At 32.7% G+C, this 25,888-nt stretch overlaps 1 protein-coding gene across 2 annotated transcripts; it reads right to left on the bottom strand.

Annotated features, from left to right (window-relative positions):
- Window positions 1-21,285: 21,285 nt before the first annotated feature.
- On the bottom strand, window positions 21,286-25,657 carry LOC149554419 (leucine-rich repeat transmembrane protein kinase family protein). 2 transcript variants are annotated; one of them, XM_089828475.1, is made up of 3 exons: window positions 25,519-25,657; window positions 22,827-25,419; window positions 21,286-21,932 (listed from the first exon to the last, which is right to left on the bottom strand). In XM_089828475.1, exons 2-3 carry the CDS (start codon window positions 25,336-25,338, stop codon window positions 21,616-21,618), a joined length of 2,829 nt encoding a protein of 942 aa, XP_089684601.1. In that variant the 5' UTR covers window positions 25,339-25,419; window positions 25,519-25,657; the 3' UTR covers window positions 21,286-21,615. The 2 variants fall into 2 exon arrangements, with proteins under 2 accessions (XP_089684601.1, XP_089684600.1); XM_089828474.1 differs by having other exon boundaries at window positions 22,827-25,639.
- Window positions 25,658-25,888: the final 231 nt, after the last annotated feature.

Below are 25,888 nucleotides of genomic sequence, written 5' to 3'. Positions count from 1 at the left end.
GGCAAAAATAATTGTATAAAAGGGGTTAGGGTTAGGGATTGTTTCATAAGGTGTGACACAAAAATTGCTTCTTGCAACGGTATTGAGATGTAAGGGATTGCAGATTGTAATTGGGTTGTAATCACTGGATCATAATAATATTGGACTTGTTGTTTGGTGGACATACCCCAAGGTTTGGGTGAACCATGTTAAATCTTGGTGTCTTGTGTTCTCTTTTGTGTGAGCTATTATTTTTTGATATTTTTTATATTTCCATTTAATTTTTATTTATGTTCGTGGTTAAAGCCTAACACCCTATATCTAACCAAGTCTCTTTTATAACTAGCTAAGCCAAAAGTCAGCTAGTCAAGCATTTAATTACAATATAGGTCCATACTTGGAAGAGTAAACTAAAATAGGTGCAAACTACAATATAAAATGATTCACAATTAAAGATAGGTTTACATGTGTGTTAGGATTTGGATCCTAACACCACAAGATTCTATATCATCAATGGGAATTGCACTAATTGAGAACAACATGCTATGCAGAATGAAAACAATAGGAAAATATGATTGCAAAGAACAACATAGAACTTAAGAAATATAGAGAATAAGAATTTTTGTTCTTTGGACAAAGATCTAGGTTAGGTCCTTAACATGAGTACCGTTTTGCATAAAGTGAAGCCAAATGCATAAATGGATATTTCATGAACAATATAATGGTATAGAAAAACACAAATACTTTTGGACGACACAAGATTGCTCAAAAACCCAAGATATCATGCATCAAACATCTGGGTTTATAATAAAGAACTCTCCACATCAAGCATGATTGATATTATGACCTAAATCATAAAGATCCAAGTCATCTTGTGTAATCAGTGAGCCATATTCAACTACTTTGTCTTTCCATTGAACTAGGTATTCCATGTAGTCTTTTCCTCTAGTAATTTTACTTATTTAGATACTCAAGTTATTCTCAATACTCTCTATTTTCTTCTTAGGATAATCTAAGTTACCTTTTAGCTTATCATCTGATTCAAAATACTCAAAGATATCTGCAATGTTTATTATAGGTGAAATATCCATGTCTTCTGGTAATTCAACTTCAAAAGAATTTCCACTATCAAACTTCCTTAGAATCTTACAAGGACCAAACTTCTTCATCTTCAACTTACTGTAGGTGCCAATTGGAAATCTATTTTTCTTGAAGTGAATCATTATCTCATCACCAACTTCAAAATACTTATGTCTCCTCCTCTTATCTTCTCTTCATTTGTATTCCATATTACTGTCTTCTAGATTTATTTTAACTCCTCATGTAAAGTCTTCATGAAATTTTCAAATTCTTTAGCTTTAGCACTTCCCTTTGTCTCAAGGTTCAAATCTCTTAGATTAGTAGTTCCCTTAGAATTCATTCTAATAAAAATCTTGAAAGATCTCTTCTTAGTGCCCTTGTTTAATTGAAATATTGTATATGAAATCTTCTTTTGCCAAAATCAAGTCCCAACTAGTAGAATTACCTCCAACCAAACATCTCAATAGGTTACCCAAAATTTTGCTCACAAGTTTAGTTTGTCCATTTTTTTGCAGATGAAATGTAGGACTAAACTTCAACTCTATATTCATATTCTTTCAAAGTGTCCTCCAAAAATAATTAGTGAATTTAGTATCTCTATCTAAAATTATAGTCATAGGAAATCCATGCAATCTTACCACTTTCTTAAAGAATAATTTATCCACATGTACAACATCAAATGTCTTCTTACAAGGTATGAAATGAGCCACCTTGGAAAATCTGTCAACTACCACTAAAATAAAATCATTACATCTCTAAGTTCTAGGAAAACCAAGAATAAAATCCATACTAATATCTTCCCAAGGCTTATTAGGTATAGGCAATGATGAATATAATCCCAAATTTTGACTAGTTCCTTTTGTTGTTTGACAAATTCTATAACTTCTTACCATCTTTTGTACATCCTTATAAATATGCGGCCAAAAGTACCTATTAGGAATCAACTTTATAATCTTATCAATCCCAAAACATCCAACAAGTCCACCACTATCCTTATCCTTTATGATGTTTTCTCTTATATATCCTCTTGGTATACATAATTGAATTCCCTGAAACAACGTGTCATCTTGAATGAAATAATCCGTCCACTTATCTCTCACCATTTGTTTCTTGCAAGGTTTCCAAAATTTTCTAAAATCAAGATTAGTTTCATACAAATACTTCAAATCACTAAAACCATGTCCCTCAATTCTCATTTCTTTCAATAGATTCCTTCTACTCAAAGCATCAGCAACCTTGTTTGATTGCCCACTCTTATGTTTCAAAGAAAAGGAAAATTCCTACAAAAACTCAATCCACTTCATATGTCTCTAATTCAACTTATTTTGACTTCCCAAATACTACAAAGCTTTATGGTCAATAAACAACACATAATCTTTAGGCATTAGATAATGTCTCTATTTTTGCAAAGCTTGAACAATAGCATTGAATTCTTGATCATAAATTGAATATTCTCTCTTAGAATCATTCAATTTATCACTAAAGAAAGCTATAGATCTTCCTTCCTTACTCAAAAAAGATACAATGACACTTCCAATAGCATCGCATTCAACTTGAAAAACTTTATGGAAATCATGAAAATCAAGTGTAGGCAATTCTGCAATCTTTTGTTTCAATGTTCCAAAACTCTTTTGTTCTCTATGTGTCCACTTGAAATTATTTTTATCTCCTCTCATAGTCTTAGACATAGAATTACAAATAGAACTAAAATTTCTAATGAACATCCTATACAAAGTTTCCAATCCATGAAATTATTTTACCTCTCCAACATTCTCAAGTGTAGGCCAATCAAAAACAATTTTCACCTCTTTAGGATCCATCTTCAAATCATCAATTGAAATAAAAATCTAATATACATGATTTCTTCCTTCATAAATGAACATTTCTTTAGGTTAATCAATAATTTCTCCTCTTTCAATCTCTGCAATACTTGTCTTGCATGCATAAGATGCTCTTCTTTAGTCATACTCAATATGAAAATGTCATCTAGATACACAATTAAAAATTTACCTGAGAATCTTTTCACAACCTTGTTCATCAACCTCATAAAAGTACTAGGTGCAGTACTTAGACCAAAAGGCATAACCAACCACTCATAAAAACCTTCATTAGTCTTAAAGAAGTTTTCCATTCACCCCCTTCTCTAATTCTAATATGATGATAGCTATTTTTTAAATCAATCTTGGTAAAATACTTCACTCTACTCAAACTATACATTATGTCATCCATTCTAGGCAAAGGAAATCTATATTTCATTGTTATATTGTTTATATCTCTAGAATCAGCAAACATTCTCAATTCTCCATTCTTTTTAGGTGCTAACTCAATAGGTATTGCACAGGGACATAAAATTTCTCTAATCAGATCATTCTCAAGAAATTCTTGTACTTTTCTATTTAATTTAGTCTTTTAATCAAGTATCAATCTATGTACTACTTTATTAGGCAAACTAGCTCCAGGCATCAAATCCATATTGTAATGCCCACCCGTAGTTTGCTTTTATGTTTTGATTGTCAAATTCTTTTAGGCCAATTGTGTGCATTGATTAGTTTTAGAGATATTGGATTTACAATATTATGATATTATTTCATGACTTGGATTAGTGATATATCAGTGATAATTGTTTAGTTGATTTCATTTCACGTGTTGTTAATGATGTCTTGATAATTCCTAATTAGTAAATGTGGTTTCTTTCATAACAATGTTAACATGATGTCCATAATGATGACTATATTTGTATTGATAGAGATGCATTACTATACCTGAGCATTTGATGTTAGATTTGTGATTTTTATGATACTTACCCCATACTTGCATGTGTATGGTGCGCATGTTTGTTTTATCTTTTTTTCTGACGTGTTTGATGTGGTTAAGGGAGGGAGTCGTAGTCACCTGCTAGTTAGGATCTACATGATGAACCACTCACTGTCATTACCTATTTAGTTTATATATATATATTATATACATGTACATGCTTGTCTTTTATGCAGATGCAAGTACCGAGCATTGACTTCCCTGAATTGTCAGGATGAACGTGCCCAATTACAAATACTCAAATGGTGAGAATGGGAAGATAATTATCAGGTCCAATCCCAGCCATAGCCTAAAATACTTGTCCTGCAAGGAGGACTCGTAACAGACTATCTACCCTTTTTAAAACCTATGAGTCTTTTGTGCGTATGTTGTTTTATGAGTCTTTGATAAATTTTATATTAATTAAGTCTAATTAAAAGATTAAATTAATGATTTAATTTAATGGAAAATTATTATGACATTTTAATATTTAATCATATTTAATTAAAATTAATTAAATAAAAAGAATTGAATTCAAAGATAAAAGTTAAAAGAATAAATTTAGAACATGATAATATTTATTTAATTTAATAATAATATATTTAGAGTTCATTTTTTAAATAAATGCTAAATATCATTGTTATTTAAGTTAATAAATATTTTTATTGTTATTTAAGTTAATAAATATTTATCAAATTAAATTTTCAAAAATAAATTAAGAAGTGAAAAGATATTAATTTATGAAAAAGATTTAAGTTCACATGATGCGTGCATGAGATTAAAATATAGGAAATTAATTTAAAAGATAAAATATGTGAACTTAATAAAGATATTTTAATAAAGTGTGCATAAGACTTAAAAGTTAATAAATTAAATAATAGCGAAGTCAAGTGGAAAATTAAATAAAGTAATTGAATAGTTCATTTGACGTGTAAGAAAGGAATAATAAAATAATATTTTAATTAAAATCAAGCTAATTTTGCATTAAAGAAATAATAATTGTAATTTAGAGCTGATGGAGACATAAACCCTAAAAGGTATTAGAGGGTTTTCGGGTCATTATTGGACACACAGGTTTTGGGGAGCAACTCAGAGGATTTGGAAAAGAAGGGAATTTTTTTGTGGCTTGAAGGATTTTGCTTGCAATAGGAATTTTCATCTAACTATCAGAGTATTAGCATCAAAACTAGGTAGGTTCTTGAGTTTTCATTCACCCAGTGGAATTATCTTATTTAGATAATCATGTCTTCTTCGTGATTGTTAAAATCAAATTTCTGGGTATCTTTGTATGAATCTTTCGCTCTCTCATTATGAACTTTATAATATTGTGTTGTATCTCATCTGTATATTAGAGATGGAAGAAAAATAAAATAAAATAAACTAAATAAAAATCAATCAAAAATCCTGTCTGTAGGTAAAAGACAATCGAAGTTAAATCTGGGGAGGGTTTGAGATGTAAAGAAAATATTAAATTTGATTGGCTAAAAGTATTTATCCTATTAGACTAAAAGTGTAAATATATATATATATATATATATATATATATATATATATATATATATATATATATATATATATATATATTTTTTAATTTTTTTTTTTTTATGTGGTCTTTGTTATTGTGAAAACTATATATAAAATATATATATATTAAAAAAAAAACATTATAAAAATATATATTTAAAAAATTTAATAAAAATCAAAATGGGAAGTGGGGACCATGACCTCCCCCACCCCTCTTAGCTTTTAAGCTGCCGGTAGTCTTTGCGAGCGCAGGCCCTACATTAGCAGGCCTACTGCACGATAGCAGAGCCTTTTTAAGGCTTGCTCTTGCTTTTTAAAGCAAAGCGCTTTTTCATTTATGATTAAATTTCAATGAATTTAAAATCATTTAAATTTTTTTATTAAGTTTCAAATTAAATTAAATTTATATTATTAATTATTAATAATTTTATTAATAATTTTATATTGTTATTTATTAAAATTTTATTATTAAATTAATAATTATATAGATTATTAATAATTGAAATATGGTTAAATAAAATTATTAATTGACTTAACTAAATTTTATTTAATTAAGAATTATTAATAACGAGAGTTATTTAAAAAATATGTAAACTTATCTATTGTTGTTAATGATCATTAATATTGATAAAATTGTAATGATTCGATTAAAACTAGTAAAGGGTTACTTTTATAACTTAAATAAATAAATGGTTACCCTCAGACTATTCTGTTAGGAAAATTGACTTTTATCATGAGGGAAACTTTATATATATTTGGATCAAACAATAGTATAAACAGAGAATCTGCCACTCGGAAACTTATACTGAAAATGGAAATTGAAAACTTTACTGAATGATTTAACTATGTGTTTACAAACAAACCATACTATTAGAATATCTTGTCTTCCATGTGATGATTATTTTGTTGGGGTTGATTAGATGTTGACTAGTCTAGGATGTACACCAAAGGCCTTGTGAGATTTCTTTTATACCATTTATGTGGCTCGATGTCATGATGTGTCTTGTGATTCAAATTTAAAATTATATTTACAAGGTTTTCTTTGTGGAGAATTTATGTGTACTTGGGTTGGAAAACCAACTTATTTTCAGGTTGCTTGTTAAGGAACCAAGTTTGATCTTTATGGGTGTTGTGGTATGGGACACAATTGTGTTTTATGTTCTTAGGAGAGGTTGTCTAGGTACATGTCTTTGGGAGTGGCTTGCAGTAGGGGTCTGAGACCCAAAGTGGTCAGTGCCACGGTAACCTATTGTAAGTTATGTAATAAGTGATAATTTAGTAATTAATATTTTGGGGGGAAAGCACACTAAAAAGATAAGTTAGAGATATTTGATCCACCCATGCCTTGAGTGCTTATATAGACTAAGGATGGGAATGGGATGACAGTATAAGTGGTTGCCTCATCTTCTTGAGAGGGGTTTCTAGTTCTGCATGTGTCACGTTGAGGGTCTGGGGTTCAGAGTAACCAGTCCAGGGTAACTCAACGCTTGAGGGTCCAAGGTCTATTAAGAGATCAGTCTAGGGTAACTCAAGTAGTTTGACCATGTGATGACACTCCATAGTATGTAGCTTGAGTCTCCTTTGTAGATTTTGTGTACCTCTGGTGGTGTACTTATTGTTGATGTGTTTATTGTGGTTATTTACTTTCATTGATGATGATTGGTGATTTATGGATGTTGTACTTTTGACATGTGTCTTTTGACTTGAGGTGAATATCTTTCATTGACTTTATCTTATGATCTTGGTATTCGATTTATACTTGGTTCATGTATGATGTTTGGTTATGTGGTGTTGGTATTGGATTGGGTGTTCTTTCTTTTTGGATTATTTTATCTTCTTGAGTAGCATGTGTTACCTTTGAGGTAGATTTGGCTATTAGGTATTCCATGCCTAGGAATGTTTTATGTTTTATTAGCCGTATGTGGATCGTTCGTTATCTTCCCTGCACGGTGAGAGTGGAAGCCTAACTAGGTAACCATGTAGTCGGGAGGTAGTGTCTTCTTACCATTTGGGTTTTCCCTCATATTGCCAGCTGATGGATGTTCATTGCAAAAGATGTACCTTTATCATTCTTATTTCTTATCTCAAAGACTTCTTTTTAGTTGATTTATATATGTTATCATGTATTTTGATGTATTGTATCTATTCTCACATACCCTACGACATGTGCAGTGGATGTACTTTCATTGTATTAGTTATGCTTTGCTTATGCGATTATGTATTTGTTATTTCTTATGATCATGAGACATTGTACTTGAAACTTAAACTAATTAATTTAAAATTATTAAATGTGACTCAAAGTAAAGGAACCCTTGAGGAATTGAAACTGTATCTGTATTTGCAAATGTGTATTTGATGTGCATGATTATATTGCTTCTGCATTAATGTTATCTTGATGTTGTTTAAACCTTTAAAAAAAAAGTTCAATAAACATTATAACATGTTAGGTTTATTTCTCTTGGGTTCCCGAGCGGGGTATTACACATACAATGAATTATGCTTCTTGCAAGTGGTAAACCATTAGGTACATTATCAAAAATAATGTCTTGAAACTTTGCTAATAAGGATTCAATTTGAGGTGCATGCTCTAACTCATTTTGTTTCTCATTATTTTTTAGAATCAAATAAAAACAAACATTTTGCCCCTTCACATCTCTAGCAAATTGATTACCTTCAGCCAAACATACTCTAATTGTGGTACAATGATTCTCCTTAGGTTTTTCTACCAAGATAAACAATATTTGTTTCTTTCTATCCACTCAAATAGTATACTAATTCAATCTACCATCATGCAAAGCTTGTCTATCATATTGCTAAGGTCCACCCAAAATAATTTGACAACAATCCATAGGCATAATATCATGTAGGACTTCATCATCATAATTCAAAAATTTGAATTTAACAGGGCATTGCTCACTTACAAGTAATTTATACTCCTTATAGATCCAAGAAACATGATAAGGCTTAGGATGTCTCAATCTCTACAACTACAATTTTTTAACCAGTTCCTCAAATGCCAAATTATTAAAACTCCAACTATTAATGATTACCTTGTAACATTTTCTAGCTATCTTGCATCTAGTTTTGAACAAACATCTGCTCAAAATAGGTTCTCTGTCAACTTCTTCATTCTACGAGATTCTCATTAACATCAAGTTCATTAGGTGTTTCAACAACTTTCTCACAAGCCAAAGTTCTTCTACTATTACCTTCAATCTTCTTTCCATAGTTAGTACGTTGAAAATCTATATGTCCTCTACATTTATAATGAATACCTTTGCACCAAGATCTTTCTTCTCTTTTTCCACCATTATTATTCCTAGTGTAACTTGTATAGCTATCCTAGTGTATTTTACTCTTCTATTAGCATGTTCTTCCTTCCATTTTGACTTCCTTTTATTTTGCATGCACTCTTAGATCTCCTAACTTCTCCATATGTTTTGCCTCTTCTTTTCTAAAATTTTCCACCTCTTACTCTGTATCTCTGATCATGTTTCTTTGCTAATCTTTCTTCAGCCTTCAAAGCATGCTAATATGCTTCCTCTACATTGTCCATCTTAACATAATTGATCTCATCTTTAATTGATGTCCTCAAACCGTTTAGGTATCTTTTTCCACCTTCTCAACTTCATCATTGACATGTCCAAATTTGATATCCAATCTATAGAATTCCTCAGTATATTCTATCACACTCATGTCCTTTTATCTCAAATTTTACACCCTTCTTAAAAGATTAACTTGAAAATCAACATGGAGAAACTTTTATTTTTTATTTTTCCAATCATCTTTACCCATTTCTTAATCTTTTCTTTTCCATTTTTATATCCCTCGATTTGCAAATGATCCCACTAAAGTGAAGCATGGCCCTTCAACTATGTGCTACCTTAACCTTCTTATTATCAAAAGTACCTTCACACTCAAAGAATTTATCCATCTCAGCAATCCAATCTAATACAACATTAGTCTTAAGTCTTCCATCATAAAAAAACAATTTTAACAACATGTCTAGTACTCAGTCCCATAAATTGTTTTGGTTTTTTGTGGACATTAATAATTTTATCTTATCTTATCTTATCACCCTAGAAAAAACTCTCAGAAGCCTTTCCTCATCTTGCTCAAACTCAAGTTCAGGGTTAGGATTCAGTGTTTCCTCTTTTTCATCACTAACATCTTCAAGATGTACACTTCTTCTCTATGTTGTCTCCACATGTCCATAATAGCATTATTCATAACTTTCTATAGGTTATAGATCAGATTTCAGACCTGCCACCCTACAACCAAATTCAACAAGTTATCCATGATCCAAGCCTCAAGAATGATCTCACGCTAATACACCTAACATAGGGAGCAAGAGGTATTCAAATACAACATGTGGAATAAACACAACTTAAACCATCCAATACTCCCCACTCAGAGATTCTCACGAAAGCTGTACATAATTCAATGAAACCAAAGATAATGCAAGGCCATATGCATCACATATATAGGTTTAATTTTTCACTTCACATATAAGGAAACCACAACATGCTTGGTTGTGAGGTCTTTTGGGTTGCAACCTTATACAATATAAGAAGTATACAATCTCAGAGCCTCATCTCACATAGTTGAAGACCCCACTTTATAAGGATTTGTGAGGATGAATACCATTGTGGTGTCATAAAATAATAGTAAGTAAAAATATCTAGAAAACCTTATTCACCCACTGCCCCCCCCCCCCCCCACACAAAAAAAAAAGCCTCTTAGTGATGTTCTTACAATTGGCAATAAGGCATCTCTAATGGATGTCCACCTATGTAAGGAATCTACAATAAACTGTCATAAGTCTTCTCATAGAATCCTATGATAGTTGTCACACCTATCATAGATATTTTCACAACCTCTATAAATTATCCAACTACCCCAAAATAGAGGATTCCAAGAGGGGACACCTAGCTATTTAGTCTTTTCCTTAAATTACAAGTAGTAAAAGTAACTTTTCTTTTTCATGGTATCTTTAGCCATAGTTGGTTAAACAATTCCACCTTTAATGAGAAAATTATAAAAGATACCAGGGGAAAATTATAAAATAAGGATTTAAAAGGTCAATAGAACCTAAATTATACAAATTCCCCCAGTTTACATCACAAATTGTAAATTACCTGATAGAGTTACAAAATAAAAACTAAGCATAATGATCAAGACCCATGGCCTTCTTGCACAAAGACAACTTATCCATAGTCGCTAGCTTCATGAGAGAATCTACAACATTGTCGAAATTATCAATGTTTTTAAGAAAAGAAATTGTCAATGCTATTAAGAAAAAAAATTGTCCTCTTTAAACTATTTTTGTACAAAGTGACATTAAACATCAATATGCTTAGAATGAGAATGATACATTTGATTTTTGGCGAAACATATGTCACTCTTATTGTTACATCTAATTTCCATTGTCATGAAATCAAAGACAATACTATTACCAAGTCTCTATTTAACCAAACTACTATGTTAGAAGTTTGTATAATATCCATATACTCTTTTCTAGTGGTAGAGCATGAAAATGTAGATTTTCTTTTACGCATCCAATTAAATGCACCTCCAAACAAAGTAAAAACAACCACTTGTGGAACTTCACTTATGCAAGTCACCTGCCCAATCAGCATCAATAAAACCCTTTGTCCAATGACATATACATTACCAGTACTATGATAAACCAATAAATAATCAAAAGTACCTCACAAATATCTTAAAACCCTTTTAATAAATGTCAAATTCTCTCTACCAAGGTTACATATAAAATTTCTTAGAACTCCAAGTGTTTGGGCTATATTTGGTCTAGTACAAATTATTACATACATCAAACTACCAAAAATACTAGCACAAGGGACATTGGACATATCTCTAATAGCATTATAAGATTTAAGAAATATTTTCTAACTCAACTTAGTTCCAACTAGAAAATGGAATACTCATTGGTGTATAAAATAGAATGTGGTCCAAAATGTTTTTGATTAAGGAAAATAGGCTTTAAAAGAGTCCTGAAACCCAAACATAAAAAATCAATCTACAATAGAGCACAAAAGGCTACAAACTAAGCCTAAAAGAAAAAAAAAAAAAGAACATCTCCCTAAACAAAGATACAAATAGAAATAAAGCCAGGGAGAGACACCAAAAAACTAGGGTAGCCCAAAAAAGGTTAGGGCACTCAGATGATGTCTCTCAGTATTTCAACTGCATTAATCTCCAACTTCGACAACTTGCCTGTTGCCTCCTTCATCTCAGAAAGCTCCTGATCTAGGGCCATGGTATCCTTTTTCCTAGTGTTGGATCTGGTTTGCTTCCTTGTGCCTTCATCCAAAGTCTTGTCCTTTAAGTTGTGGGTGTTAGGGTCCTACTCCTTGCTAATGCTCTAATCGTCTGCATAGTGGATGAACTTCTTGATGTTCTCATTGTCCTTGAGGATGCTAGAGCTCTACTCAACTATACCTTGCATTATCCTATCCTTCGCATGATTCTGTTGTTGACTTCCTCCACCCTTATGTCCATGCTTTGTTCATCCTCCTTGACCCTATTCTTTAAGCTATAGGTCTCCCTTTCCAGAGTGCTCATTTTGTGTTTGAGGTCAAGGATTTTGTGGAAAAGCCACTTAGTGGTTCAGAAGCTATCCACCATGTTGTTCTTCACATTGTTAAGGACATCCATGTTTGGGTTCTCCTTAGTAATGTTGCTGAGGATAACCAGAGCACGATCGATCAACTCCTTGTAACGCCCTGCCAAGGGATCCAAAAGAATTAACCTAAAGTTTCACTAAGTTTGTTAAACATTTTTTATTTTTATTTTTAAAGTAAGAATGTATAACATACACATCAAACACATAGTAGCGGAAGCAATAACATGTAATCATCGATAACCATACTTTGCAAGTCACATTTCTTAAGGATCCCAAGACGTTGAGTCTCGTTTAAAATTTAATTAAACACTAAGTCTAACAACTATCACATACATATGAAAGAATAATCAGAAGTCCCATGTCCATATTATACATTTGTTCTGAATGCCTCTTGGCAAATTAATTCGGAATGCTCAATCATCCACTGTACAAGTCACAGGGTATGAAAGGCTTAAAAGAATATACATATGTAAAGATAAAGATACAACATCCTCAAATCCATGATACAAAGTACAGTAAAAATATATGAAACTAATTCACCATACATGATACATCCATACATCCATAATGATAAAACGTCTATCATAAAATCTAACCATCCATCATAATAGTCCAAGAACATAGTGAAGGTAAATGCCAACCAAGAAAATCCAGCCACAGTGACCACGGAACGGATCTCAATGGTAAGAGTAAAAAGCACTACCACCCGACTGCGTGGAACCTAAATGGTCTACTCCCACCGCGCTAAGGAGATAGTCTCAAGTCCCAAACAAGGTATCAAAACACAAAACACAAGTACTCTCTAAGTCTGGGAAATCCTAAAAGTATACTAACTCAAGGGTTCCAACATAGATAGACATCTAGACCCAGAGGCACCACAAGACACGTAGGAAACCTAATAAGTGTCATCACAAAAGTCACGTAGAAGTTACCCGAGCAATCCCTTAGGAATCATGGGTCCCTACTGATCCCTGCGGCCACTAGTATCCTCTCGTACTGACGAGGCATACTATGGAATGCAAGGTCGTAACCAAGTGTTCTCTCTACCCCATCCTAGTCTGTACTAGCACTCAAGGCATGGGAGAGAACATACAATTATCTTGTTAGGTTCATTTTTTCTCATTTAGTGTAAATGTTTTCACTTATTAAAACAACTTACAATAGGTTACTCTAGGCAGCCTCTTAGGGCCCCGATCCCCATTGCAAGCCACTTCCCGACACTACACATAGATAAACTACCCTAGGCTCATGAAATCACAAATCAAGAATCATAATAAAATCACCTCAGTCCTATACAAGCAACTGAAAAACATCATAAAAGATAAGCCACAAAATTACATCATTCTTCATGAGCAATAGATAAGCATCAAATAATAATCATATGATCACAACAGTTCTCTATCAGTAACTGAAGGCATCAATGATAAAACACAAAAACCAATGGTCCTCCAATGAGCAACCAGAAAGTATCCCAATAGAAAATTACAATACTGATCAAAGACTCCAAAATGGTCAAGTCAAAACATGTCACAACATGACATCATCAAGATCTAAACAAACACTTCAGTCCTCTCAAAGCAACCAGAAGGTAATACAAGTATAACTGATCGAGACTCAAAAATGGTTATCAAATATAACTAATCGATGACTCAAAAATGGTTAAGTCAGGTATTACATAAACATACACCTTAGCTTCACACAAGAAGACTGGAAAGCAAGAACAATCAGTAAATACATCCATCATAGAGCATATCACACATCAACATGGTTGGGTTTAGAAAGATCGAGAACAAATCATCATAACATCACAATCGCATAACCCTCGAGCCTCTGGTAACAACCTAAACTGGGCAACACTAGAACAAACCCCAAAACATAGGCAATAGAATAGTCACATAGAAAACAAAATCATCACATAGTTAGGTATGAATGATAATACATTATTGAGTTAATGTAAGGTTTAAAGTTCCAGTTTTAGGTATGTCTCAAGTAATAAGTTTTCGAAATTAGCCCTTATAGTTAACCCATTGCTATATTTAAATGATTGCACAGTTACCCTATAAACAATCTAAGGATAATCTTTTATTTATTAAGTTATAAAAATGATCCTTAATGATTTTAAATAAAACAATTACGAATTTATTAAAATCATTATTTATAAAATTTTAACATTATTAATTAAACTCTCGTTAATAACTTCCATCAAATTCTATAATTTTATCAAATAATACCCATTTATTAATTAACTTTAACTCAATTAATTTTAATTAAATTAATTAATAATCATTAATCTAAATTCTTATATTAATATCTTCCGTAATTATTAATTTATTAAGATTTAACCAAAAATTATTAATAAATTAATATTTACAACAACTATATTAAAATGCATTAATATTTAAATTATTAAATATTAATAAAGATCATTCATAAAATATTATTAAATGAAATTTATTAAATAATTATTAATTAATTAATTAATTAATATTAATAAACTATTAATAAACTTTATTAATAAAAATTTAAAATAATAATTAACATATATTTAAAACTTTTAACAAATTACTTGAATTTAAATATTATTAAAAGTTTATAAAAAAAAAACTTTAAACGCATCTCAACTTTATTTAAATATTAATAAAAGTTTATATAAAAAGAAACTTTTAAATATCTTAAATGCAAGTTTATAAGAAAACTTACACATATCTTACAAAAAATTAAAATACTAATAAAATCTTTTTAAACTTTTAACAAATGTTGATAATTAAAAATAACTAAAAAGCTTTTACAAAACACATGTTAGTATGTATCTAATGTACGTCGGCTTCCTCTTTGTTAACTCCATCGTAGGCGCAGTGTACTGCGATTTCACAGGCCGCTAGTTTTAAATATGAAAAGAAAGTAAGTTGTGGGGTAAGTTTTTATTTGTTATTTCTTTATTATTATAATATATATATATTTTTTAATATTAAAGCAATCTTCCCCCAATATGTGTAAAACTTATTTATTATAAATACTTTCAAATCTATTCTCTTTAATAAAAATGTTTGTTTCGTTTTATTTTTAAGTTTCTATAATAATAATTTGAATAAATAATAATTTGAATAAATAATAATTTTTTTAAAAAAAATTTAATTAATTTTATTTTCACTTTCAAAATATTAACAAATATAACGTGATAGAGGAAATATTAACCATTCAAGTTTCTACTTTCTTATTTTCTTTTTCTAGATTTCAAACCCTCCCTGTTTTAAGTAAAATTTCATTTTTTTCTATGGACGAAGTTTCGAATTGATTTATTTTTCCAATTCTTATATACAGATGAAATACGACATAATATCATAGGGCTCATAACAAGAGAGCGAATGATTCATTCAAAAATACCTAGAAATTCTTTTTTTACAATCATGAAGAAGACATGAAAAGATAATTGCATAATTAATCAATGGTCAAAGCACAAGACCATATCTGAGCCTGATGCTAATACACAATCTCCGAAAACTGTGAAAGAATTCGTTCCTCTTCAAGAACCTTTCTCTGAAAATTCTCCTAGAATTCTCCTTCTAAAATTTGCTTACAAAAGTTCTTTCCCAAAAATCCTATCTCCAAATTCCCGATCCAAATTCATGTCCCAATTCGTGTCCCCCAAGAATGAACCCCCAACATTGTGATAAGCAATTTTTCTCCTCAAACCGGGGCACTAATTGTGCGTTCACCCGAGAAGACTTTGCACAACTGAGTTAACTCAAATTAACCTTTATTATCTTTTCTTTTATTTTGCATTCAACTTTCATGCACATTAAGTTGAATTATTAAATAACTTTATTTAATATTTCACTTGACTTCTATTTTAAATTAATTTATTACTTTAATCTCATGTGCACTTCATGAAATTAAAATAACATTATTAATTTCTATTATTTAATCTTTTAATTTAATTCTCATATTTAAACTCATGCTTAGATCATGCGATCTAGAATTCTTAATAATTTTATATCTTTCAACTTTTAATTTATTTTAGAAACTTAATTGATAACATATTTAACTAATTTAAATAACAATAATATTTAGCATTTATTTAAAAATGAACTCCAAATATATTATTATTAAATTAAATTAATATTATCCTGTTCTAAATTTATCTTTGAACTTTAACCTCTAAATTTAATTCTTTTATTTAATTAATTTCTCAATTAATTAAATATTAAGGACATCATATTAATTCTCCATTAAATTAAATCATTAATTAATCTTTTTAATTAGCCTTAATTAATAGAAAACACATCAAGGACTCATATAACAACATACGAAAACCCTACATAGAAAAATACATACTAAATCAAACAAAAAGGGTTATAATCACGAAATTACATCCTTTGATGCATTCGGAGGGTACTTAACTCAGATACTTGTCCTAATTATCAATTAGGACAATCGGCTAAAGGGTTTAGGATTTGGACTTAAGAGTTTATCTCCCCTCTCTTACCATTGAGACAATGCGATAGGGTACGCTCATCCTGGCAATTCAGGGAAGTCGATACCTGGTACCTGCAACCTGCATAAAATCCACGCATGTACAAAAACAATATTCTAAGCTAAACAGACAATGGCAGGAAGTGGTGCATCGTGTAGATCCCGACTAGCAGGTGACTACGACTCCCTTCCTTAACCACATCAGAAACACCATACATAAATAAAACAAACACGCACACCATACACATGCAGTATGAGGTAAGTATCCATAAGAAGGCACATGTGATAATAAACCATCTAACTAATCGTCATCGATAACTGAAAACATTGAATAATCAGCATACATGCATGAAATATAGAGTACCAAGTAATCTCATCATATAATAAACTGAGTGTAAAACAACATCTGATAATCTCTAAAATAATAATACTAATCATCAAACATAAATTGGCCTAAAAGAGTTTGGTAATGATATCAGGAATGTAACTTAGGGGCAGGCACTACACTCCTCTAGCTAGATTATGCCCTCTTCATTTTCCTTACCTAAGTTTTGATTAACTACCATTTAATGCCCATATTGGTCAAAGCAAAGTCAAAATTCCTCTACACCACCTTCCTATCCTTCCTCATGACCGAGCATCTATAGGTACTAGTGCCAAAATCCTCGTAGCCTTGTTCAGGTCCCTCCCTGTCAATGGGTTCCCCTTCCACCTTCTCACTCTCCTCCCTCTATTTGTTCTTGTTGTCATCTGGGGTTTTCCTTTTCTGATTCCCTGACACCGTAGCCTCCTTCTGTTTGCTTGTCGGCACTTTGATAGTGATGATCCTCTTACTCTTCTTCTGTTCCTTACCATCCCCTTCCCTGATTTTCTCGTCTTCCTCAACACTATCTTCACCTGTGTCCATCCCTTCAGCCCGCTCATTATAATCCCTGTCCGAAGAAGTGTCAATGTCCTGTGTGGGCTCAAGGTGCACAATTTTCTCCTTGCTATTAGTTTTGAGGGTTTTTTTCCCGAGCCACACTGCAGGGCCTCAGAGTCCTTTGAATCTGTGTGCATCTTAAGGCTTTCCTCTATATCCAAAGGCAAATAAGTCTCTTTAGACTCATCAAAATCCCCTTTTATTTTCTTGCCCTCTTTCCTATCTTTGATTTGTTTGTTAATAGTCCTAGCTTTGAAGTATTCATAGATTAATAGTAGCAGCCCCTCATGGAGTGCTAGATTTCTAGTTTTCTTTTCTTTATACTCATTAATATTATCATTCATGGACGAGTAAAGGTAGAAGGGGATAGAGATTTTCACTCCATACCTGAAATGGTTGAGGAGCACGAAGTGGTAAGTGCATATGCGATCAAACCTAGCATCAAGATTAATATATTTGATGATGGCATGGAGCACAAAACTCCACAAAGGCTTGATGGAGCTCGAGAGATAATGGGTACTTTTCTTCACTAGCACATCTTTCTCCTCTTGGTTCTTAGTAAACTCCACCACCGCTTGCTCGGATACTTTCTAGTCTTTGTAAAATTTCTTGCCAATAATAGGGATGCCAGTTATCTGGGAGATAATTTCTTCCATAATAGAGAACTCCACCCCATTGATTTTAACTATGCCCTCGTTCTAGTTTCTAACCATACTTTTGGTTACAGAGGGTTTCCATCTGTGGAGGCATTCAATATAATTCATTATTTCTCCTCTCCTCAGGATGTTCCACACCTTGGATCTTCTTCTCCACTTTTGGGCTTCATCCTTTGGTTCCCTCCAATGTCTTTCCCCAACATTGGTGTTCTTCTCAATGTAGTCTATGTAGTCAGTATCAGAACCCTTCAAGACCTGCAAGCCTTTGGCTCTCCAAAATGTTGATGTCCAATAGACTTACACAATTAATTCCTTGAATAAACACTATCAAAATAAAATTTAAAAAGTATGTTATATAGTGCACCAACAATGACCTATCAGTTTTCATTTTTCCTTCCACCACTTTATATGTTGAACTACGGTCTTAGAAGATGTAATTATGTGTAAAATGACCTTGCATGTTGTGGTGAATCAATGTATAGCCTCTCAAAATAGAATATTATATGGTTGGTACTGGTAGGCACTCAATTGTTTTAAACTTTGACTCTAAACTATTCAATTAGTTGTAATGAAAACCATAGTTTGCATTAAGAGTTTCAAGCAACTTCAGAAATCACATTTATAAACAAAACCACATTATTGATGTAAAGACTACACCTCCTAAACAAGTTTCACATTGGTAAATCTCCACAAAATTAAAAAAAAAGTCTACAAGAGTCAAGGTTGTTGACTAGTCAAATTTTAAAAAAATTATATATATATATATATATATATATATATATATATATATATATATATATATATAATGACAAGTTTTAAAAGAGACCATAAACTAGCTAATAGAATACCAACATGTCCAATATGTTCTAAACACGATAACCAAACTGAGAGGAGCTTGAGAACCTACTCAAGAACATAAAAGGGCAAGAATATTATAAGAGTTATTTACCACCCTACCATGAAGTTGTTACGGTTCCCTAAAATCATTCCTGACATAAAAGATACCCAACCCATCAATGGGGAATTCTAAACAGATAAATCTAACATAAGTAATAGAATTGTGTGCAAGATGAACTCATCACTAATATAATGTAAAATATAGTCACATAGTAAGCATGTGCCATTATTATGTTACTGAAATTGACAACCCTTGCATGATTGTAGAGAAAATTAGTTCTATCTCTCATCTAGAAGAATATACGTTATTAAGAAATTTTGTCAAATAAAATAAAATATAATAAACACATCCACACATCTATTCTTAGAATGAATGAATTATATTAAGAAACTTAGTGCCTCATATAATAGAAATATAATTCAACTATTCATATACTCTATATACACTTCTCAACACTTGGATATTCAATTGAAATGATGTTCTTTAGCCACCATTAAAGAAAATACAACAAATATAAAATCATAAACATACAATTGCTCTTATTATTAGTACTTGTCAATAACTGATTATTACTTGATTTCAATTTAAACAACATACATAACTAAATTTCATATTTACAAAATATTTTTCATTATATTAAAGTCTACATACACTTTTTTAATTTTCTCACATTTTCAAATAATTTTCTCTCCATCCATTAGATAATACTTTGGGGGTCTTATACACTCTTTTTACAGAACCTGCTCACAATTAAAATTTTAACATCCTAAAAAAGCGGATAATGGAAAATGTGGTTGTCCCACTCTTCCCACTGCTCTACTATCTTTGATTCAATTCCTAGTTGTACTCATGATATTCGCCTATTTAGATTTGTCCTTCAGTTTTCATGACTACTTTTGTGAAAAATCTCTGCAAAAATTAAATTCAAAGGTATGTCCTGCAACTAATTTCTTCATTATTATAGGTCATAAGATTGGTTTTCTCTATATTTCTTGTCCACATTTTCCTTTCATTATACTTATTAACAGTTATTTACTCTGGAATGGATTCTATATATCTTAAGGTCTGAAATTTCCTGGTCCAATAATATGGAAATTAAATTTCTCTATATTAGAATTCAAAGAACATTATTTTTGTTAGGTTGAAAGTGAAATTAAACTCTGGCAGTGATGCTTAATGCTAAGGGATTTTACATTTCAAAAATTATTTTTATTTTAATTTAAAATAGTTATTTCAAAATTCATCAATTTTCAACTATAGTTAACTTATCATTATTATTTTCTTGTGTGATTTATTAGATATTTTTCCTTATTCTTATTGAATTTACTAAAAGTTCAGTAAATAAATTTGATGAAAGTTTGGTTTACATGGAGTATATTTTCATAGCATTTATAATGAGAATTGTATGAACCTTCTCAATGTTTAAAAGAATTAAGTGTTTTGAATAGACTAAAGAAGACAAGGACCCTCAACTAAAACACAAATAAATGTGAAGATATAAATAAAACATTGTACTCCACATTATATTCCCTACCCACATTTAGTTTTTATATTGTACAATATAATTTTTAAGAGTTAGTTTTTGTTAAGATCTTTCATTTATTATATAATGGTTTAAGAAGTATTATTATAAAAATATTATTATTTCAGACAAGTACTAAGCCACTATATGAGACTTGTTATTTATACTAGTACCAATAATTATTCATGATTAATACTCAGTTCGACTACAACAATCTTTCAAGATAACGCTAGAATGCACAGTAAAAGTATTCTCTTAGAACCATGATGCATACATTTCACGTGACTGATTAATCGATTTACTAATACTACAACACATTTGGTCAAATCAACTGACTTCTTATTCACATATTCTAATGTTGAAAACAAGCAATAGCGCAGCATAAAAATAAACAGTGAAGAAATACATCACATTGTTCTTTTATATAATTTAAGCCTTCATCCATTCATCAATAATAAGGAAAATGCAACGTCCCCATGTGTTTTTTTATAACCCAAATATATATAAAAGCAACAATTTTCCCCAAACAACCTTTAAGGAAAAAAACATAGGGTGGACGCTCAAGACATGATACTGATCTGATCATCACAAGGCAACTGGCAGGTTGCGATTACCAAAGGAATGCAAGGCAGATCGTGTGGTTCAGACCTGCTAATAGGGTAAGACACAACACCCCTGCTAATTGGACCTGTAGACATCACAAATATTGGCCTTCAAAGTCTGGTTATCCAAATGAGAGAAAAAAAAGTACCAGTACCCAATGCTTTTCTCCAACAGAACTCATAAAGCGAATTTTTCATGAAAGCCACTTCAATCAAACTCGAAATCAAATAAGTTCGAAACAAAATGTCTAGCCATACTCTCTGAACTATGTACAATTTCAAAGATACAGAGCATGGACATACCACAATCACGAAGCACAAGTAATCATCGCATGGAGATACCCACTGTATATTTCTGATGAAGCAACTAAAAGTAATATAGTTCAAATGAGGTTCTTATGTTAATGACAACCTTACTTTCCGTAGTGCATGCACATATTTTACATAGATTGAACTTCCTTCAGCAGGTATGGAAATAGCATATGGGTTCTCTCCACATTGTATAGCAGTGAAATTTGATTCATGAAGTTTGCCTGATGATTTGCAGTGTCCCCACAACTTTTCTCATTTTAGGCCTTGCATCAGGAGTTGAGTTAATGCAACTAAGAGCTACTTTTAGCATTGAAAGCATCTCGGTCTGTATTTGAAGTGAAAAATCTCTTATTCTCATGTCAAGAATTTGTTCCCATGCTTCTTCCCCTGAAAGTTTCAACTGAACCCACTTTGCAAGATCCATCCCGCTTGTGATGGGAGGCATCCCAGTCAACAACTCTAACAAAATGACCCCAAAGCTATACACATTACCAGCTGCAGTTACTCTCATCGTGTATGCATATTCTGCAACCAACATATGAAATCCGAAGTTCAATTAAAAAATGAAGAATGATGCGCTCGGTATTACTAAAAATGACCTAGCTAATCAATTCCTACCACCGTTACAATAAAACGGAAGAAAATGCACAATCACAACTGTGTACAATGACTATTTTAAAATTTTACTCATTACATAACCAACATAAATTGGATGTAAAGGGGAATAAACAGAGGATCGAAACCTTAAAATTAAAACTATAATTTTACAATAAGTAGCTGACTACATGATCTCCAAATTTTGGACGTAGTCATTGGATCAACATCTTGATTAAGGATTTTTAAATAAGAGAAATGGTACTAAATATTTATTAGCACAAACAGGAAACACACAGGCGATTCGAGAATTGATGAATATGATTGAAGTACATATAACATTCTCGAAAGTCTACCACAGAGACATGGACGATTGTGTCACAAAGCTTAACTTTCTAAGTAGACCTTAATCCCGAAATCACAATCAGAAAAATAATATTCACACTTTAAAGGCTCCACTCTCAAAATTAATTTGCTGAAAAATGACTCTTTCTATCATCCGTTTCTAATTTCCTGTCCACTACGCAGATGTCTTCTATCCAAAGAAAAGCCAGTTAATATGTTTTTATGAAGCCGCCATGTTATCATAGGCAAGCTTTATTACAGAAGTGTGCCAAGGGTAGGATTTCTGCCATTTATAGCAAGAATAATAATGCCTACAAAAGACCAAATATGCAAAGCCCTGTTATCATAGACAAGCTTTATTACAGAAGTGTGCCAAGGGTAGGATTTCTGTCATTTATAGCAAGAATAATAATACCTACAAAAGACCAAATATGCAAAGCCTTCAGCATTATTGAAATGGGGGAAGCGTTTGAAAAATACCTGGTGGCATGTATCCAACTGAGCCAGCAATTCCAGAAAGGCTCCCTGTGCTCTTGGAAGGATCGACAATCTTGCAAAGCTCAGTATCAGCTATTTGAGCTTCTGCCAGAGACTTCAGAAGAATGTTTTTGGTGGACAGATCAAGATGAAGAATTGGGTGCTGACATCCATGTAGAAAAGTCAAACCATGGGCTATACCAATGGCAATGCTGCATCGCGATGGCCAATCCAATACACAAACACCAGAGGTATGGAGGAATTCTGATAGGCTGCCTTTATGAGCATATTCATAGAAGAGATAAGCACAATCTGTGTCTAGAACATATGCCAATGGTGTCATTATGTTTGGATGATTAAGTCTTCCCAGCTTCACTAGTTCTGCTTCAAACCTCCGGTGGGTTCCTGATTTGAATACTTTGTCAGTCCAGCTGAGCTTCTTAACAGAGTAACTACTTCCAGAAGGCATCACAGCTTTGTAATAAGCATTGTACTTGTTCTTCAGGGTCATATTTGCAGGATCTGTAGTTGCTTCCACGCCCTTTTCAAAGTCTATATGTGCATTGTGGGGACTCTCTGAATGAATGAAATGGCCTTCAATTGTATGGGGTGGTTGTACTTCTGGTACTTCATTCTCCTTATACTGAAAGTATTTGCATGCGAACATTGTCAATCCAACTGCCCCAAGGGCAAAAATGGCACCAGCAACAGCAACTCCAACTAGCAGTGCTGCTGAAGGTTTCTTCTTCTTAGTGGAAGGCTGATTAGATTGCTCTTGAGTAAGAAAAGAGTTCCCTGTATAATTAAAAACTATGTTTTTGTTGTGCAAGAGAGCAGGGGGAATGATGCCCGATAATTCATTGTATGACAGGTTCAATACTGTGAGACTCTTCATGTTTGATAATGATCCTGGAATATCTCCTATCAACTTGTTATTGGAAAGATCCAAGATCTCTAGGGTAATCAGGTTGGATAGAGAGCTTGGAATCTTGCCTTCCAGAAAATTGTGGCTGAGATTCAAAGCAATCTGCAGCATATAAAGATTGCTAACTCCTTGTGGAATTGTTCCACTAAGTTTGTTACTGCCCAATTGAAGCTCTATCAAAGACTTGCAATCCTCTATTGTCCCCGGTATAACTCCTGATAGACGGTTATTTTGTAAACGCAGATTCTGCAGCCGCTGAAGCTGAAAAACTTTTGGAGATATGGATCCTGACAAGAGATTGTAACTCAAATCCACATATGTCAGTGCTGACAAATTTGATAGCTCATCTAGAATATCTCCGTCAAATTTATTATTTGGCAGCTTTATATACTGCAACTCCAGAAGTTTGGGTAGTACTTCAGTCAATGAGCCTCCCAAGCCATTGTGTCCAACATCAAGAAGCTGGAGTTTAGTACAGCTTGCTAACTGCTTTGGAATTGAACCGTTGATAGAGTTGTTATTCATTTCTAGGTATGTCAAATTTAGGGCATTTGAAATAGCCGGAGGGATGCTCCCAGTCAAGTTGTTATCACCTAAGCGCAACCTGTAAAAACTTCTTGAGAAATTCTGAGGTATCTCTCCAGAAAGGGAATTGGAGGTAAGGTCCAGAGTTTTGAGATTGCTCAGGGAAAACACTTGTAGAGGAATAGACCCCGATAACATGTTGTAACTAAGATCAAGAGATTCCAGACCTGCGATAGCTGACAGCTCATTGGGTATAGTTCCGTTCAGTTTGTTCTGATTAATTGCAAAGCGTGATAGCTTGGTGAGGGCCTTCAATGCGCTTGGAATATGGCCAGAGAAGTTATTGGAAGACAGGACCAGCGTTTCCAACTTGAAGAGGCTGCTAATTTTAGCAGGAATTATGCCACTAAAGCTGTTCCCGCTGAGGTCAAGATAAGTCAAATTGGGACATTTAGTAAGCCCCTGGGGGAATTCTCCTCCAAAATGGTTGTGGGAGGCATCTACTTTTTCCAACATCACACCCCCAAAAACCACTGATCCATCGAAATTATTGTATGTCACAATGAATGTCGTGAGCTCCTTCAGGTCTTGGATTGGGGCCGTCATATTTCCTGTCAATTTATTGTGAGACACGTCCAAGGACTGCAATTTGTGAAGAGGGTTAAGGGAAGGAAGGAAACCTGACATGGCATTGGAGCTCAGATTCAGGGAAAGCAGGCTGGTGCAGGACCTAATAGCATCTTCAGATGGGATTGACACGGAATTATTTGAGAGGTCAAGAACTCGAAGGGCTTGCAGTTTGCACACATCATACCAAATACTTGAATTAAACCCAAGACTGCGCAAGTGGAGTTCTACAACATCACTCTTATCTGCACTGCAGTTAACACCAGCCCACTGACATGGGTCTGGATTTGAAGCATTCTCTTTCCAGACAGATGAATGAGCAGATAGGGTTTTCATTATTTCAGTTTGTGTGGAGTTGAGACCAAGTGCGACGGTCAGACACGACAGAATGAATAACAGACTGAGAACAGAAGTAAAATGTGCACAAAAATACCTCATTTTGTTTGCAGCTAATCAATCCAGGCTTGAAACCTTTTGGTTGGATATGCCTCCTGAGCGTGGATTTTGTTCGCCCCCGACCTGAAATGAAAGTGGGTATTATTGTAGGGCTAGTGCAACTAAATGGGTAGTATTTAATTTCCACAGAATTCATCGTAAACTGAACAGAAGATGAATAACATTAAAAAAGTTTTGAGGTCCGGTCAACTGTAAGCCAAAGTCTCGGTCTTCCACGGACAATATGAAACTTCTGAGAGGTTGCGCGGTCGAGTCATGGTGCCAACAGTATTGCTTCAGTTGTCTGATATCTTTGTCAGTATTCCTCATCCTTTGAATGTGCGTGCACGACTTTGACCCAGCTTAATTTTTCCCTTTCAATTCTAACTCTAGGGTCCCACAGCAAAGACTCTGAATCGCCTTACCATAAAAGGCTTTTATTCCGTGAAGGTTGGGGTTCAACCTTGAATTTTTGGGACTTTCTGTTCAAAGTTGGAATTTAATTTGAAAATATTTAGATAAATTTTATATGTATAAATAATTTACCTTTAAG

This window comes from Cupressus sempervirens, chromosome 5 (genome assembly GCF_028749045.1).
Source record: "Cupressus sempervirens isolate cs-2001-9-10 chromosome 5, ASM2874904v1, whole genome shotgun sequence".
Taxonomy (NCBI): Eukaryota; Viridiplantae; Streptophyta; class Pinopsida; order Cupressales; family Cupressaceae; genus Cupressus; species Cupressus sempervirens.
Note: the sequence above shows the minus strand (reverse complement) of the source record. Positions and strands in the feature narration are given on the sequence as shown.